Genomic DNA, 19488 nt, shown 5'->3' on the forward strand with positions numbered 1-19488 from the left:
CCGAACTCAAAGCAGCAGTCCACAAACAAATGAGTGACATCACTGCTGCTTGGTCCACTCATTTTACAGTCCATGTTACACAGTAGTGGATTATGACCTAAAAAAGAAAAAGAAAAAAATATATATAAAAGAAGCACAAATATAGAAAAACTGGCCTTTATTTAGTCTTTTTACATATGGCTTTAGCTTTTCTTTTCTTACAAACAGATTTTACAAAAGGTAGTGAAGACTTTAAATCAACCACAGGTGGGAAATCATGAAGAGGCTGACGAAACTGCGATGGTACATCTACAATCACAGGCTCCCACACGGCTCTGGCCACAGAGCAGTCACAGATAGTAAAAACAGCAAGGAAACCGTTGTCTCCAAACACTGCGGTGCAACATCAGACAAGAGTCAAACCAGATGGACTGAGTCAATTGAAATATTGTAGTCACAGATAAGAATGCAAAAATAAAGAGCGGACAGGTTTCTCTTTTCTGCACGTAACTATGCTCACGTCTCATTTATCACAAAGGTTTACACCCCGTTGAGCTGTCGTCCTAAAATAACCATTTGATCGCTCAGCTCTTTTTCGCCAAACTGCGATTACTGTACCATCTTCACTCAAATGTAAGAGAAAAAAAAAAAAAAAAAAAATTAATAAGATGACTGCCAAAGCAAAAGCCAATTGAACATTATGGCCCAGTGTTAAGTGACCTGAAGCATGTTGACCATTTTCATTCTCTACACAGTAAACTCCAGTCGTTAGCCACCACAACATCACATTTCTAAACATGATCATGATATTTTCTACATCTAATTACTACAATACAGCTCTTTCAATCAGTTAATTTGATTCAGTGGAATTAGAAGACAGTCAAGAGTATCAAATGCATACTTAAAAATCATTAATGATGCATTACATTAGATTGCACTGCATCTAGGTTCAGTTTTCAATGATTCATCAACTGAGCTTGGCGGGTATAAAAGTTCTTTCATTTTCCAGACTAGGTTTTAAGGTTTAAGTCCATCATGAAGACCTTAGTTCAAAGTTCTTGTCAGAAAAGGTGTTGCATAAACAGGATATCAAGTCTTGAGGTCATACAGAGGTCTGCAGAATGGACTCAGTCTCATGTTTCTCTCCTCGCCTTTTTCTTCTTTGCCGGCTTAGGCGCTTGGCTCTCCTCAGGTTTTTCTGTGGAAACACAAAAAAGGGAGATTAGTAACAACTAAACATGTGATTCACATGGTTTTTTACATTTTCAAGCTTTCACAAAGGCCATTTCAAGTCACGAGGATCACAAATCAATGCGGTTCACTGCTGAGAGGAGATTTAACCAACTTCTGTTATCATTGTTCTTCAAAAAGGGTCAATCTAATAGGATGGCTGAGAGTGATGCTCAGGTTAAGGATGATGCAGGGAACACAAGGCCAGGAAAGATTCCCACCTTTAGGGAAGCTGAATTAATCGGCTTCTGGTTCAGCTTAAAAGGACAATTCCGGCGCAAAATGAACCTAGGGGTTAATAACCTACAGTTTCAGACCGTATCGTTCACATGTGGGCGCCAACTTGGGAAAACAGTCGAATGACGAACGTGCTTGAGCTAGGTTAATGGTTGCACAGCGATCGTCGTTCGACTGTCTGTACATTAAAGTTCTCAATGCTTCGGTTTACATGTAGGGACCCTCATTATGCTACCGTGGAAGTGTGGTGCTGTTTTGATCCTGGTTAGTGGTGTAGAAATAGTGATTTACCCTCTGCCCCGAAAGCTAGGGCTGGCAGCTAACCACCGGGTTTGCGGTAGCTAGTTTCAAGCTAGAGACACATTCGATTAGCATGAAAACAGATCCCAGAGAACGGTCGACTCGGTACACGTGTTATTAACCCCTAGGTTCATTTTGCGCCGGATTTGTCCTTTAAATAAGAAACTATTTGCAGCATTAACTCCAATTTTGAAGACAATAGAAGCAGTAAGTTTTAAGCAAGATAAACTGACATTGAAAGTCTAGCACACAACAGTCAAGTTATAAAAAACAGTTCAGTAGGATGGCCAATGTTACCAAATTCAGCACAGACCATGTTATACAAGATATTAAGCAATGGGCATTTTGGGGTATCATGGCAGTAAGCACCATGACTGAAAAAGAAGGAATGTACATTTAAAATTTTTTATATGAATTCACAAGACCAATAAATTGATTGAGTTGATCAAATCATGTAACCGATAAAATAACCCATCTGATTCTGGGTCTTAATCTAAAGTGACCACAACTTTGCATATAAGACACAAATGGTTTACAGAACTCCTAATCCATGATGCAGGTAATAACACACAAAACTACAGGAAATCGTTACACAGATAACTGTGTGACAGTCTTATTAGGAGCAAGAAAGAAAGCTGTTACAATATCACAGTATCAAGTTAACCATGCACAAAAGCAGTGGTTGGACATCGTGAAAGAAGGCAGATTTTTTTTTTTAAGCATGAGCCGTAAAGAATCTGTATTACTATACTCCGTGTAGGAAGCCGTTTAAGGGCTGGGAAGGGCATTCAAAAATGGCGGACCTGACGTCTGGGAGTAATATTTCTCAAGTCTCAGTCACTTCCTCCACCTCCATAAATGACTAACCAACACAACCCAGCCTGTCTGAGATAGCTGGCAACATTGTTATATCGTCCTAAGGTTTAAATGGGCTTACTTTGTTGTGTTGGAGCAGAAAGGTTGTTCTGCTTGGCAGTGGGCTCTCCATCAGTTGGCTTCTGTGGCACTTGTGTGACAGGGGGTTTCTGGGATATGTTGTCCTTCACTGGTTGCTCCACTCTGGCCTATAAGAAAAAGGGAAACATTGTTAGTCTGGGTCACCTCAGCAAAAGTTTCAATCCACCATTTTACATAAATCGCGGTTTCTTTGTTTAACCGCAATTAATTGCAATTAATAACATTAGCTAAGGTCTTAAGGTGTATGACTGGTAGTTGTTGATTTTGTTTCGATATGCCTAATTGAATACGTGATTATTGTTCGGACCATATATCTTATTTTAATTGTTAGTTAAAAGTTAGAAAAAAATCTTTGATGATAAAGAGGTGTTTGTGATACCAAAAGATGTATCCTGGAATTCACTCAAAAACTTTAATTAGTTTGAAAAGGTAATCATTTCTTAGCACCACTGACCTGGACAGCAGCAGCTTTGACAGGCTGGACGGCAGCAGCAGCGTTCTCCTGCTTCTTCAGCGAGGCTGCAGGTGGCGCCTCCTTCTCTGGCTCGTCGCCCTGAACAGGACACAAGCCAAGTTTACACCGGACCATGCAGTGAATTCAAAGGACACTTTAGAAATGTCAAACACTAATATCAATGTTCTGATCACAAGGGGCAAGAGAATAAACTGGCATCTTGAATGCCAAACATAGGAAAAAAAACATGTCCTCTATGGTAATAATTATTAGCACTTAGCAATACATTATTATAGGATTATACAGGTTTGATGCAGCCTGTAATATTCGTATCAAAGTACACAGCAACGAAGCCTTGTACATCGAGGGTGTGATTAGTCATGCTACATTCAGGCTTTCTTGAATTTCATACTCCAAAATTTGCAAAACAAATACTTAAGTCACATCTATTTCTGCACTGTGTGTGTGTGTGTGTGTGTGTTGTGTGTGTGTGTGTGTGTGTGTGTGTGTGTGTGTGTGTGTGTGTGTATTCTCACAATCATTTACCTGGCCAGAAATTCCTCCCTCCTCTGCAGCCTTCTTCTTCTTCTTCTTCTTCTTTTTAGTTTTAGCTGCTCCATCAGCAGCAGTCTCTCCCTTGTCCTTCTCATCGTCGTCATTGTCCTGGCAAACACACATCAATAAAACATTAGTCGGGACATTTAAAACATAAGTAGCAAATATGGCAGTAACAGTCTGAACATGTTAAGGAACAACTCTTCATTCTGAACAAGAACAAGAAACTCCGCTTAAAAAGAGAGACTGCAGTTATACAGAGTAGTTACTGAAAAGCCACTGTGTAGATTACCTTAATTTGCTGCCCTGTGGTTGTCAAAAATGGCACGGCGGCAGACAGAAATCCTGCCACGTTTAGGTTAATAATTCTTAATTTTGTCAAAGATCTCTCAATTGTACAACCGTTTTTGCAGTCATACCCATGTTGTACAGCCTCCACTATCATATTTAACTTTCCTGTAGTTTGTTGACCACACTAATTCAATTTGACCTTTGCTGGGCGCCTGGGTAGCTCACCTGGTAGAGCGTGCACCCATTTATAGAAGTTTACTCCTCGACGCAGTGGTCACAGGTTCAACTCCGACCTGCGGCCCTTCGCTGCATGTCATTCCCCCCCCTCCCCTTTCATGTCTTCAGCTGTCCCATCAAAATAAAAAGGCAAAAAAATTATCTATATATATTTATTTATTTATTTCAATCGTCATTCAGGAATCTGACAAAGTAAAAGCAGTGAAATGGTTAGTTGATGGTAGCTCTGTTAAAGCCAGTAAGTGCAGGATTTGAAAATCTTACTCTGGCGCCATCTGGTGGTAGTACAAAAACAGCTATTCCAAAAAGCAATGCATTCCAATATCCTAACATTTATGTTCATTAATACTATTATAAATATTCAATTGTGTTATTCATATCATTCATGATATTAATTATGTAGTAATCAAGTATTTCTCATGCTATGACAGGACAAAATTTTTTGCTATGCAAGTCTTTGCGGTGTGTTCAAGTGCAACTCTTTGGCTAAGACAAAGGCGACGTGAGGAGACACCGCAGTCGGCCTTGGTCGCCACTAGTTCTTGCCCGTCTGCCTGGTGTGTCAGCATCCTTAATCTTGACAGAACAATGCGGGGAATCTTTCGCCTGCATGCACTTCTTTGAGTTCAACATTGTTGAAACAGAGTAGCTAATGTTGGTAGTTACAGCAGAAAGTTAGCAGGCTGACGAGTCGTCAATGTTGTGCACCAGGAGTGTGTGTGAGGCGAGAAACACGACCGTGATTGACAGTAGAGCGTCTCACACTGAGCTCAAATGGAAACACTGCAACACCTGTCTTTCGATTTAATTAAAAAGGCATTTATTTTTTAAAGGATTCTGTTATTATACAGCACGTGTCAAACTCAAGGCCCGTGGGCCACATCCGGCCCGTGAATTAATTATCTTTGGCCCGCATGACAAAATGTATTTACTATTAGAGCTAGCCCGCCGGTATATCGCACGCACCACCATAATAGTACAACTCCCACAATGCACTTGCCGTGCGTCGGCACGTCAATCACAGGCACGTGAAAGCGTGCCCAATCGTCAACTAACCCTCTCCCCTAAAAATGTCTAAACGAAAGGTGGACTTTGAAAACAGGGGTTTTCAAGACAGGTGGGAGGCACAGTATATGTTCGCGGATGTAAAGGGCAAAGCTGTGTGTCTCCTGTGCAGAGACAGTGTGTCTGTAATGAAAGAATACAACATAAGAAGACACTAGGAAATGAAGCACCACGACAAATACAAGCATCTGGACATGACACAAAGGCTACAGAAGGTAGAAGAGTTAAAAAGAAGTCTGGTGTCACAGCAGGCTATGTTCACTAAAGCCAAATCACAAAGCGAGGCTGCTGTTAAGGCCAGTTTTATTGTGGCAGCAGAGGTTGCAAAATCAGCCCGGCCCTTTACCGAGGGGGAATTTGTCAAAAACTGCATGATTAAAGTTTGCGACGCCGTGTGCCCAGAAAAAAGGCAAGCAGTTTTAAATGTGAGCCTGAGCCGAAACACTGTTGCTGACCGTGTGAGTCACCTTGCTGCCAATCTCCAACAACAGCTTGTGAGAAAGGGAAAAGATTTCATTGCATACTCCCTTGCTGTGGATGAGAACACCGACACTTCTGATACTGCCCAGCTGTCAATTTTCAGCCGTGGAGTGGACTCAAGCCTGTGCGTAACCGAAGAGTTTTTGGGATTACACTCAATGCATGGCACAACTACAGGGAAAGATCTCTTTGAAGAGGTGTCCAGATGTGTAGATAAAATGGGGTTGCCGTGGGATAAACTTGTGGGACTGACAACAGATGGAGCGCCTGCGATGTGCGGTCAAAAAAGTGGATTGGTGGGGAGGATCCGAGAAAAGATGCAGGAGGAAAACGTCACAGGTGAGCTCACAGCTTATTACTGCATCATACACCAGGAATCCTTGTGTGCAAAAAAAAAGCCTCGAAAAAAAAAATTTTGTTGGGTTTAAAACAGTGGTTAACTTTATCAGAGTCAAAGGTTTAAATCACCGCCAGTTCAAGTCTTTTAGAGTTAAGTTCAGAATATGGTGACTCACACAGAGGTGCGATGGCTAAGCCAGGGAAAGGTGCTGGAAAGATTTTTCGAGTTGCGTGAGGAGAAGCGAAAGCAAAGGGAAAGACAACAGAGCTCCGAAATAAAAAGTTTCTGTGTGAAGTGCCGTTTCTGTGTGACATCACGAGCCACCTGAATGCGCTCAACCTGCAGCTTCAGGGGCGGGGCCGTGTCATCACTGACATGTACGCTACAGTGAGGGCTTTTAAAAGCAAGCTGCGCCTGTGGGAGACGCAGATGCTGCAGGAAAACTTGAGCCATTTTCCGCACTGCCAAACAATGAAAGAGCAGGTCGCTGCTGCTGTTTTCCCAACTACACCGTTTGCTGAAAAACTCGGCATACTTGGTGCTGACTTCACATGGCGATTTGCTGATTTTGAAGCCCAAAAAAAGCAGGTTTGAACTGCTCAGTAATCCATTTACAGCCGACGTGGAAAGTGCACGATCAAACCTCCGAATGGAGCTGATTGAGCTCCAATGTAGTGACACACTGAAGGCAAAATATGAGTCTGTGGGTGCTGCAGAATTTCCACGTTTCATCCCCGATACAATGCCCCAGCTGCGCTCCCAGGCTGCTCAAACGCTATCTATGTTTGGCAGCACATACTTGGGTGAACAACTCTTCTCTTTGATGAAGATAAACAAAACTTCACACAGGAGTCGTCTTACTGATGAACACCTTCACTCAACCCTGAGGATTTCCTCAGCTCAGAGCCTGACCCCAGACATTGATGCACTTGTATCCAAGATGAGACACCAAGCATCTGGCTCAGACCAGTGAGCATCACAGAGCAACAAAGCATTTTCAGTTTTTAATGCAATTTCATTTTTGCATTTTTTTCTCTTGCTACTACAGGACATTTGATTTTTCTTTGAAGAAAATAACTGTTAGCTGTTGTTTGCCTGTAGAAAATGTTTTCACTTGAAATTACTCTGGAAAAACTGCAGATAGAGCCATAAGAAATTAGGGAAACTGATTTTATTTATTTATTATTTTTATTTCTTTTATTTCCTAATTAATGTTGTTTTATAGGCAGTAATCTATAGGCCTTGTTGGTTTCAGGTTCAATATGTGCAATAAGGCTGTTTCAATAAGTTTTCAATAAATGTTTAACCCGTCCGGCCCTTGACTTATAGCAATTTTTTAATCTCAGCCCACTGTGTATTTGAGTTTGACACCCCTGTTCTACAGGGTTCGAAACCCTAAATTAAAAACCGAATACCTAGCCAGCGAACAAATATCCAAATAGTCCAACCCTACGTATTTTGATGCTAAGATTTGTACATTAGCAGGAATTTAGCACAACACGGAAGTGAAAGCAGTGCTTCATTTATTTAAATGTGAAAGTGCAACAAAAATATGTTGTCCCTCGTGATCATCATTTTGGCCAAAATCATGCAGCCCTAATTACTGGGTTTGTTATAAAACTTCAAGGTAACTCCCATAATGCTTAGTTTTGTCCCGAGCCTGGGCATACTTACAGCTGCTCCAATCAACAGGTTCACCTTGGCGGGCTCAGGGAGAGGCTGCTCCGAAGCGGGAGGGGGCTCAGGAGTGGGCTCTTCATAGTTGCCCCAGGCTTCAGAGGGGGCGTTCCAATCAGAGCTGGGATCGACTGAACCCCCATCTGAGAAACACAAAGACCATCAGAAAATAGTCACAAATGTAAAGGAGTATCAGAACTATAAAGTGAAATAGAGCAGTTGAAGAAAATCACTACTGATGCTTACTGAGTCCAGACCACTCATCGTCCCCTCTGGGCTGACTGAGCCAGGGCAGCTCGCTCACAGGCTGGGGCTCTACCAGGACAAAACAACAAATTACTCAACCTGCCTTCCACAACCAACGCTTTGGACAACAAATTAGAATTACTCAAATTACTGTACTTGAGTAGGGGGTTGTGTCTAACTGCGTGTCAATCACTGCTCATGCACATATATTCCTTCTCCCTTGTGGGGGGGGGAGGGGCTTAGGAGACCGTTTTGGGCTTCAGCAGAAAGAGGGGAGGGACTGAGAAGTTGTCGATGTTCAAATTCTTTGGCTAACTCCTGGATCTTCCCAATCCTACCTACAGCACCTTTAATTTTAAATCACAGCTGTTATTTACTAAAGTAAATATAAAAAAAGGATCTCTATATAATTGTGTCAACCAACTAAAATCCAAAGCGTCTTTGTGTCCTTATCGAATCGCAAAAGACTGCGATTTAATGATATAAATATAATAAAAGTAAAGTATAAAGAAGATATTGAATAAGTATAAATATTTTTTTTTAAGTATAACAACCCCCCCGCTGAGTCAATTTGAACTGAGCTACTTTTTACTTAAGTAGATTTTTATACACCAGTCATTGTACTTGTTCTTAAGTAAAAGTTCAAAGTAATAGTACTTTTACTTAAGTAGAAGATGTTTGTACTCTTTCCACCTCTGGGTTAAGGGTGCGAGCCAAGTTAAACCACCAGTTGCCACATCACCAGTCTACTGTCTACTTACCAGCAGCAGTACCAACACCCAATCCAGTTAAAGACACCAGATTTAGCTCCGTAGTGGGCATCCCCCGGTCAATCACAGTCCAGGACTCTGAAACACACACATTCACACACTAGGATGTCAATATTCAACACAATTAACTTATCGGCTTAAAATAACTGTTCCCTGGCATTGTGCAGACCTGTCAAGTATTTCTGTGTCTCCAGGATAATTACCAACATTTCCTTCTTGTCTGTTCATTCATACATACATACATACATACATACGTATGTATGTATATATATATATATATGTGTATGTATATATATATACATACACACATATCTATCTATCTATCTATCTATCTATCTATCTATCTATCTATCTATCTATAATATATATATATATATATATATATATATATATATATAATTTTGGACCTCCAAACTTATACTTGTATTTGCTTTACATTGTGTATTTACTTTACATCCTGGTTGTCCTGATTTGTTTATCAAATAGTTTTTTCCAATTCGTAAAGTTTTAGTGTCTTTCTATGTTCTTTTGATGGTGTTGCTTCCTTTTGTGTCATTTTTGGTTTATTGTCATTTTTGTTTTTCCTTTCTTTATCTTTGTAACTGACTCGATGTCATTGTAAATAAGGGCAGCGCCTCAATGATCTTAAGTATAAATAAAGGTTGGATGGATGAATGAATGTTGAACTTTGAGTAGACATTTCTGTAGCTCGCAGCTTAATCCCAAAGAATTCTCACCTTGAGAATTTAGAAATTATTAAAACAGCTAGGTTGATCTTTAAAAAAACTAGATTAAACATAAGAGGTTAACCCTAGCACATTTCATTCATCTTTCCTAAAATACTATTCACGAATAAAACAAAATGATCAGACACAAAGCAGTCTAAACAGTTAAAGCAGTACTGCAGAGTTGGTGAGGGAATGTTCCTAGCTCAGGGGGTCATCTGTAAACAATGTTCAGGGTCACAGATCGACTAGTCCTTATCCACGACGTCCCACGTCCGGGACTGTTCCATTGCCGCCGGAAAATCTGCCCGATTTCAGCCAGATATCCGTCCCCTTCCTCTTTCTTTGTGTTGGCGTTCTAACCTCTGGTGGATTTGTGAGGACTCTGGTTAACTGCTCCTCAGATCTCTGCAGGGTAAATCCAGACAGCCAGCTAGACTATCTGTCCAATCTGAGTTTTCTTTTGCACAACTAAAACTTTTTTTTTTTTGGCATTTTTTTAGGCCTTTATTCGATAGGACAGCTTAGACATGAAAGGGGAGAGAGAGGGGGAACGACATGCAGCAAAGGGCTTTCTGTATAAAGTCATTACACCTCCCATCTTAACTTGTAGACATTTGTTGAAAAAAACACCAATCTCACCACAAGGTCAATTTAGTACCAGTTACCCAGTTGTCTTTGAATTGTGAAGAAGATCATGGGATAAAGATCATGCGATGTGATCGAAAGCTCAAGCCAGGCAACTAAATGATCCTTGAGGTGAGCTGGTTTCCAAGACCAAGAATGAACTTTAAATCCCAGATAAGTTTTCATCATATTGTTTTACAATGTTTTTCAAATTAAATTCTGACCGTTGGTTTAGGACAGTGACTAAGAAACAGACTCATGTGGAGCGGTAACCTCAAGCTTATCAAATCAGGGCATCACTAACTCTGACACTGCAGCAGATATAGAGGTTATCAGGCATTAATGCAATGCCATAACGTGTTTACACTAACACATGGGTAAAGAAACCGAGCAGTTTTAAGCGGTTAACATTTTTACCATCGATCTCCGCTCTCCACAGGGATGCTGGTTCTCTACTGGTTGTCCAGGGGCCCGTCTTTGAAGCAACAGTGGGAGCCGGCACCTTTACAGCCATGTCAGTCACACCAGCCGCCACTGCTACCACCTCACTGCTGTTAACTAATACCAGGGGAGACACTTGATACTCAGCCAGAATAAACACAGATCAGGTTGGCAAGACATAATATGGGAGTTCCCAGTAAAGCATGTGAACTTTTGATTGTTGAAACTATCTTGCATAGATGAGATATCAATGCCTGGGGTGTCTGAATTGTTAACCAGTCAACAGGTGAAGCATTTCCTGCTGATAATTACCTAGAGATACAACAGATTCAACCTTGTCTGCCTTCACTTTTGCAGATTCTCCTGAAAATAGAATAAAAAAAAAACAAAACAAAAAAAAACAAAAGCGTCAATATATGCCAAGTACACTTCTAACGTGTATTAATTAATGAAGGAAGCACACAATAACACTTCGCTAAAACTCATTCTGGGAGACAATTAGATCACCCTAAAGCCTGTATTTATAGCCCCTCCTGTCAACAAGAGACCAACCAAACGCAACAACAGCCTGTACAGAACAGACAGAAACATCTCTCCCTCTCTAGGTGCCATATTAGGCTGTTTGTCCAAGATGGCCTGGAGGGGTTTGTGCTTCACATGAATGTATACAAGTAAAATAAAAAAATAAAAAACACTGTTGCAAATTCATTCCTTCTTCCCAATTTTAAAACTACTCAAAAGAAGAATATCACAGCCTTAATAAAAATATACAGGGTTTTAAGAAGTCTTTTAAAAGTCACCTTTTTTCTTCTTTTGGCTGGCAGATGCGGGGGCTGCAGAGGCCTTGGGCTGCTCTGGGGGAGCGCTCACAGGTGTGTTCCCCCCTCCAGGACTAGCTGAGCCATCACTGGAACCCTTGTCCTTCTTACGTTGCTCACGCTTCTCCTTGTTGCTGACCTTTGTCTCCCACGTGCCTGAAAAGAACCACTGAGTGGAATTAGTTGCAAAATACTGCAAGGTTTCATTATGGGATTAGTGAGGAAATATGGCATGGATTAGGCAGAATAAAGGGAACGGATGCAAAGAATGTTCAAATACACACTAAATACATGTTGCTGAGAAAGAGCCTAAGGCAGCAGAATCCCATTCTACCACAATATATCAAGTATAAATCAAGTTTTGAAAAAATATTTATTTAAAATCGTAATATATATATATATATATATATATATTACGTACATAAGTCATTCCTATGAGGTGTCTGGTTACTGAAAACGTTGGCTTACTACAAAACTAAAGTTAACAGGCCTCCTCAAAAAAGTTACACCACACACAGACATCGTTTTGATCAAAAACCCTGAATTATGATGAGATTCATATTATTTTTCTCTTTTTCCATTTCTTTTTTAATATTGCTTTTATTATGCCATGTATTCCTTTTCTGATTTTACTTTATGTTTACTGTTGTTACTATATGTGAAGCACTTTGGATACCTGCTGGTTGCTGTAGAGTGCTATATAAATGAATATTGATTGATTTATTTCACCTTCTTCTGGTTCTTTGCCATCTGCAGTCCCTGTCTTGGTCTCCTTTACAGTTTGTTTGGCCTTCTTCTTTGACTTCTTTAACTAGAAGAGAAATAGTGGGTATAAAGTAGAAAAGAAATGATAAACTATCTGGAATTGTGAGACTGGGTTTAAAGAAGCAGGGGAAGGGCTACAGCGGAGATACTAGGGGTGCACGATTCAGAAAAGAATTTTAAATCGATTTGATTCAAAAACGAATCTCGATTAAAAACAAAACAATTCACGGGCGCCCGGATAGCTCAGTTGGTGGAGCGGGCGCCCATATATAGAGGTTTACTCCTCGGCACAGCAGGCCACGGGTTCGACTCCGACCCCTCTCTCTCCCCTTTCATGTCTTCTGCTGTCCTATCAAAATAAAGGCTGAAAATGCCCTCAAATTAACAAAAAACGAATCACAGAATGTAAATGTAGTTTTCCCATGTGATTGCAGTAGACATTAATAAAAATTGAAATTCTATGAATCAATACAGCTTGAATCACGATATGAATGTGAATCAATTTTGTTGCACACCCCTAGGAGATACTATAAAGCACATATTTCACCTCCAAGAACAGCAACTGAGCAAGCTGCCTCATGCTGACTGAACCATAGGCAGTCAATCAAATCAGCAAGCCACATCTATTTATAAGTGAAATTACATCCACTTTCCAAGACTCCCTAAATGTCCTTTTGTCAACACTATTTCCATCGCTTAGTGTATGCATAATTACATCTTCCGACTCCAGCACCTTCAGGATCACAGTCGGTGTTACTATGTGGTAGAGGGTGGCATTCAATGAAAGGTTGCACCTTGTGCTGTTCTAAGCCAAGAGCCCTCCACCAGGATTTTGCTGCATCTGCAAGTTAAAAACTGTAACCCAACACTAGTAGCTAGCTGGTCTGGTTACATCATTTCAGTGGGACAGTGAGAAAAGGTTGGGTTTTCTGGACTGCTTAACATAAAAGAGTACCCGAAAAATAATGATGCGACTTACAAGCAATGGTAGCGAACTGCAAACATTTGTACAAACATAATCTGGGCTGGTGTACGCGTGTTTGTGTGTTGCCATATGTCTTTGGTACAACAAATTACCTCTGCAACCTTTTCAGCCTTGACTTCAGCTGGGGGCGGCTGGTGATGTGGCACTATCTCTTCGGATACTACGGCTTCCTCCTGTGGTTCAGCAGCAGCTCTTCCATTTGGCTGGGCTTTCTGCAAAGCACATATAAAGACAAAATGTAGAAGGCCATGACAAATTTCTAATATATTCCTTTCAAGCTATCAAAGTGTAACACCTTCCGAGGCTAGGATAGTCAGGTCGGATACTAGCGTGAAGCTAGCTAGGAGTTTCGCCATGACATGAGATTTAACTGTCACTGTGGTGTTAGCTTGACAGCTAGCCTTGCTAACGAACAAGCTAGGAAAGGGTGTAGACTGGTTTAATTTATGCTACGTGCCTTTTCTGCCTTCTTCTTCTTCTTCTTCGGTTCCTCGGATTTGCCAGGTTTACCGAGACCCCGCTTTACTTCAATGCCGTCGTCTACGGGGCATACAGCGGGTCGTTTCTTGAAGAGAGACCGGCAGGCTGAGGCCCACAGAGCGACCATCAGCAACAGCCCGCTACATGCCGCTAAGAGGATCACCCATGGCGGAATAAGCTCAGGCTTCAGTCCCAAATCCACACCGAGTTCGGAGCGCAGCAGCCCCAGACCTCTGGACAACAGTTCATTCAGACGATTTGTAAGCAGCTTGACCTGCTGAGAGGCCGCGTCCTGCCACTGCTCCATTTGTATTGTTTTTCAAACAACAGACCGATTAGTCACGCTTTGCTTGCCGTTTTAACCGTTAGCTGCGCTAGCCTGCAGTGCTAGCTAAAATTAACGGAGCGACTTCGACATGATGGAAGACAATACATTCATCCCCTTCTCCGCCAGCAACATCGGCCTAGACAGTCAGCTAGCTAGCTAGCTAACGTATTACTTGTTAAAACTGCGGTGACAAACTAAGTTAGCTTACTAGCCAGCAAGCTAGCCGATATCATCGCAAGATAATATGCCTCCGTTAGCTGACCACCACAATGTGACCGCAAGCAAGTAGGTTCACCTCATATGGCTCCGTTTTGACTGGAGGAGAAGCGTTGCCTTCACTGTCGCATGTAATGTGGAGAGTTGAGGTTGTAAATATGTTGTTGTTTTTATTTGCCACGTTTACTGTAACGTTATGCACGTGTGTGTACTGTATTTTAATTTATCAAATAAAACATCTGTTGTTTCACATTTGCTATCAGTTGTTGACAAAGTGTCATAAATAACAAAGCCCAGTGTTTTCGGGTGTATATTCAGACTTTCCCCACCTTGGTAACTTGGTCCATGAAATTCCATTTTTTACAAAATATTTTGAAGGCAACACAAATGGGCCGTGACAGCTCCAAAGAAATAGGCATTTGCAGGGAGGGGGAGCTAAATCAAAAAGGTTTTATCTTATGAATGACTGCATTATCATTATTATTTTAATGTATCCATTATATGAATTATACTATCATACTTCGTACATCACATTTGCATTTCTATTGCCATTATATCTTAATAAAAATGTATGATGATCATTATCTGGTGCTCATCAGTAATTTTACTCAAGTACTGTACTTAAGTACTAATTTGAAGTACGTTTACTTGAGTATTTCCATTTTATGCAGCTTTATACATACTACACCTCACAGGCAACTATTGTACTTTTTACTCCACTACATTTGTCTGTTTATTTTTTAGAAATGTTCACACCCTTCCTGTCCAGTGAAATTATTTTTTTTCCCCTGATAAACTGAATGATTAAGTGTTCCTTCATTGGTTGAGAAAATCATCCTACTTCTTATGCTAAAATATATAATAGTATATTTAATCAATGTGTCTTGGACTGCTATTATAGACCATTTACTGCAGAATGAGTACTTTTGCTTTTGATACTTTAAGTACATTTAGCTGACAATACTTTTACATAAGTATAGTATTAATGACTTAGTATGCTTTGTTTTATTTATTTACACTGTACATTAGTGTAGCTGCACAACGGGTATTTTGCCAGGGTTAGTACTACAAATACAGGTTAGTAAATACTTCTGTTTAAATACATCAAATTTGGCCTATACCATACATAGCCTACACTTGTCTTTTATGCAATGCCTCTGAAATAAGTTTTGAATTAACACTATATTTTTTATGTTGATTATTGTACTGAGTGGTCTGAAAAGATCAACTGGCTAAATGAATACAATCGCGGTTAACAGATATCAACTGTCTTTAATAAAATCATAAATAAACCAGAAATGCAGTACATGCCAGTCTGCTCTGTAATCCTGACCGACTACTTACTCCACATACTACAGATCAAAGTACATGCTGCACAAGCCACATTGTTAGCTCACAAACGTTGCCACCATGTGACTATTGGAATGGTTTACATGCTCCTTACATCACAGGCTACCACAAGTTAGTTATCTGTTATCACCAGAGCATTATGGTATGTCGGCAATGATGTGACTTATACTGATGTGTATATATCGCTTACTGATTGACAAGTTTCTGCAAAATGCACCATAAAATACCTCCGCTGACATTTTCATATGGTAGGTAGCTCAGTCGTGGGGAGTTTCTGGTTGTGGTCACTAGCAGTGGCGGATCTAGAAAATTTTACATGGGGGGGCAAAGGGGTAGCAAGAGATCTTGGTAGGGTGGCAGGGGAAGACGGTACATGGAAACCCTCATACATAAACTGATATGCCCTACTACGCCCCGCAACGCCCTGCTATGCCCTAAACTGCTACGCCCTAAACTGCTACAACTATTATTTCTATTCATAGTTCCATTATCTTTTTTGTTACTATAATTACCATTATTATGAATCATAATTCTCTATATCTGTATCCATCTGTATGTAACCAGCGACCACCACGACCCTGGATATGTCTGATGTTTCTGTTGCACCAAATGCTTGCTCTTGGGAGAATTGTTGGGTCATTGTAACTTAAAGAGTGTGGTCTAGACCTACTCTATCTGTAAAGTGTCTTGAGAAGAGTGAACTGTTGTTGTATATGTAAATATTTACATATCTAACCCTATAACATATACAACAGAATGGAAATAGCCAAAAACTGAAAACACATCATGTCACAGGACATGTTATGTTACTGTACTGCAATTTATATGTAAGGAGAATATAAACCAACCATATGGTCCAGGGGTTACTGCAGCCTCCTCTTCCTCTCTGTCATCTTCATCCTCCTGATCACTCTCTGCCTCTGTCCCTCTCTCTGAACCTGCAGCCTCCTCTTCATCCCTCACTGTCAATTCTTCCTTTCCCTCTTCTCTTTCACTCATTTCTGCATCTCCTTCTGTGGTCTTCTCCTGCTCTGACCTGCCTGGTCTCTCCAGTTTACTGTCTTCTCCTTCTTCATTTCCCTCCTCCTCTTCCTCCTGTGCACTACTCAGGATTTTCTTGGCTGGCAATATCCCCACTTTTAGGCTTCAGCTAATATCTCCAGCTACTCTGGCCTGCAAAAGTCAAGATGTGAAAAGCTCTTGTTATTCTTGTATTACATTACACTGTAGGGCCCTGTAGCTAATAAGTAGCCTAAAAAACATAACATCAGACGAGATTTATTACATGCACACATCAGTTATGTTTAGACTAGCCTTCTTAATCCCGTTGTATTTGTTGTTTTCCCAGTTTGACAGTAAAGTATGTTGCCTGGTTTAATTTGTGCAGCCGTATTGCCGTGATATGTGAGAGGAAGTGGATTTTATAGTAGCCTACTCCTTAACTAATCATATACAAATGATCGGTCTCAGCAAGCACTGTGTAGTGTGTTGTAACGTAACGCCACCGAAACGGCGACCCTCTGTAAACGTTATGAATTCAAACATGCCAGTTTGTAATATTCTGTATTATGCTCTTCTTGTCTTTACTGAAATCAAACTAATCAAACAGCAGAATGCGCTTACAACCCACGAGGGAGCAATTTGACTTTTGGCTAACAGACGCGCTGTTGTTGATACTGACTCGCCTTTAGCAGACATTATAATTATTACAAATTTAACTTCAGATGAAACGTGTGTTTTAACTTCACCTGGGAAACAGACTTCACTTTGAGAGGCTCGGGGAGGGGGGGCAGCTCAGTCGCTCCAGTCTTTGCCGGGATGCAGGGCCCCCACACCGCAGCAGACTCGCTGTGTGCGAGCCTGAATGTGCGAACGCTGCTCTGCACGTTTGATGCAGGGACGTAGCTAAGTATTTGAGGGGCAGGGGGCTAAGATTACATCTACAATTATTATTTATTATGAATTAATATAAATTAATTGTTTGTTTCAATGTTTTAAGAAGCCTGTGCACATAGTGGCAGTTTGTTTTTACAAGCAAAGTTTTTTGAATGCCAAAGTTAGGGGGGCAGCTGGGGGGGCAAGGCCCTACAGTGGGGGGGCAGCTGCCCCCCCTTGCCCCCCCTTGCCCCCCTGTAGATCCGCCCCTGGTCACTAGGTGGCAGTGCTGGCTAAGCCATTCTTTACTAGAAGTAAGTGAAGATAAGATAAAATAAGATAAAATAGACTTTATTAATCCCACAATGGGGAAATCCATTTTGTGTACAAAAATGTACACACATCAGAATTACACAAATACACATTAAGTAGACATAGGAGAAAAAATATACATAAAGTATAAGAAATAGAAAAAATAGAATTTGTTATAATAATAATAGTAATAAAACAAACATATTTACACAATAAACACCCTTATATAAACAGACAGTATATAAACACAGATATACAGATGAATAGAAATGACATATTGCACAGTTGGAGGTGACACATTGCTAAGTAATAAATAAATAAATATGCATAGTGCAGAATATTGTCCAGTGATGGCTCATATTGCAGAAACAGCTAGCAGTGCTACATTATGATGTTGCATTAAAGAGTCGGACTGCTGCTGGAATGAAGGACCTGTGGTAGCGCTCCTTCTTTGGCCAATGGCAGCAGTGTACAACAGCACACTTTCTTCATCTGGCCCTCCAAGCCCTGCTTCTCCCAAAGCCTGACATAAAACCACACACAAAGTAACTAAGTAGACGGAAGCTTCAAATGAAATTATACATTTCGGTACAATATACTCTTATAATAGGATGTCCTGTTCAAAGAATACAGCATTAAGTTACCAATTAACAGTATCAGGGAACATCTTCCTTCCTCAATACAGTTAGAGAGCATTCACATATCATTTAGGATAGTAAAGCATTAATTAAAGATGCAGTAGGTAAGACTTATAAAACCAACTTTCTGTCATATCTGCTGAAACTGACCCTATGTTCCAGTAGAACTACATGAAGCAGGTCATTTAAAAATAAATCCAGCTCCTCTGGCACCACCTACAGCCTGTAGTGCGATTTGTAAAAATCCACCGCTCCCCGTTCCCTGTTCAGATGCACCAATCAGGGCCAGGGGGAGTGTCAAACTGCGTGTCAATCACTGCTCATGCACACGCATTCATTCTCCCTTGTGGGGGGAGGGGCTTAGGAGACTGTTTGGGCTTTAGCAGAAAGGGGGGAGGGACTGAGAAGTTGTCGATGTTCAAATCTCTTGGCTAAGTCCTGGATCTTCCCAATCCTACCTACAGCACATTTAAAGAACCAGGTAGTCCAAAAATGTGGGTTAGTTTGGTTTAACTTTTTATTTTTAAAGTTCTAATTCCACACATTGAAACTAATGAAGTGTAATTCCCTTTTTTAATTTTTTTTTTTTTTTTTTTTTAAAGGCCCTAAGTTTTTTTTTTTTTTTTTTTTTTTTTTTTTTTTTTTTTTTTTTTTAAAAATAAATTTTTTTTTTTTTATAATAAAAATTTTTTTTTTTTTTTTTTACCTTTTTTTTTCCACAAAGGCCCTAAGTCCACTGTGTGGCATTACATTGTGTTCATTTATACAATTAAAATTGAGTTAGCGGTCATGTGACAGTTTGTCAATTTGTGTTTCCATGACAACATTTCCAAGATGGCTGTGTGCATGGTCAACATATATGGCAGAACTAGCTTATTTTTAAAAGCATTTCTGTTTTGTTTCTGAGGTAAGATTCAAGTCACAACAAGTTATATGTTACAATGAACATGTTCTGTCCACATTTGTTGAACAAATTGATATAAAACACATTAGGTAAATACCATTATTGTGACATATATATCTCCACATCACCTCCCTAGTAAAAAAAACACATCCCATCCACCATTCCATGTCATCCTTCCATTTAGGGTGTCTCCCAGGTGGTTGTGC

General features: G+C 40.4%; 1 protein-coding gene across 1 annotated transcript; it reads right to left on the reverse strand.

Moving 5' to 3' along the window:
- Positions 1-140: 140 nt before the first annotated feature.
- On the reverse strand, positions 141-14297 carry LOC120562566 (protein LYRIC-like). Its single transcript, XM_039806313.1, has 13 exons — positions 13637-14297; positions 13272-13391; positions 12159-12240; positions 11412-11585; positions 10924-10974; positions 10588-10728; positions 8810-8896; positions 8049-8117; positions 7800-7945; positions 3704-3820; positions 3158-3256; positions 2684-2810; positions 141-1177 (listed from the first exon to the last, which is right to left on the reverse strand). Exons 1-13 carry the CDS (start codon positions 13964-13966, stop codon positions 1113-1115), a joined length of 1608 nt encoding a protein of 535 aa, XP_039662247.1. The 5' UTR covers positions 13967-14297; the 3' UTR covers positions 141-1112.
- Positions 14298-19488: the final 5191 nt, after the last annotated feature.

This window comes from Perca fluviatilis, chromosome 7 (genome assembly GCF_010015445.1).
Source record: "Perca fluviatilis chromosome 7, GENO_Pfluv_1.0, whole genome shotgun sequence".
Classification (NCBI taxonomy): Eukaryota; Metazoa; Chordata; class Actinopteri; order Perciformes; family Percidae; genus Perca; species Perca fluviatilis.

Bases quoted from the DNA above. Each gene is read 5' to 3' on its own strand.
- LOC120562566 (XM_039806313.1), bottom strand. From the start codon at position 13,966: ATGGAGCAGTGGCAGGACGCGGCCTCTCAGCAGGTCAAGCTGCTTACA. The intron at 3,821-7,799 runs GTAAGTATGCCC...TGTGTTTGCCAG, and splicing joins ACCTGTTGATTGGAGCAGCT to GACAATGACGACGATGAGAA. The intron at 3,257-3,703 runs GTAAATGATTGT...TGTCCTGTTCAG, and splicing joins AGGGAGGAATTTCTGGCCAG to GGCGACGAGCCAGAGAAGGA.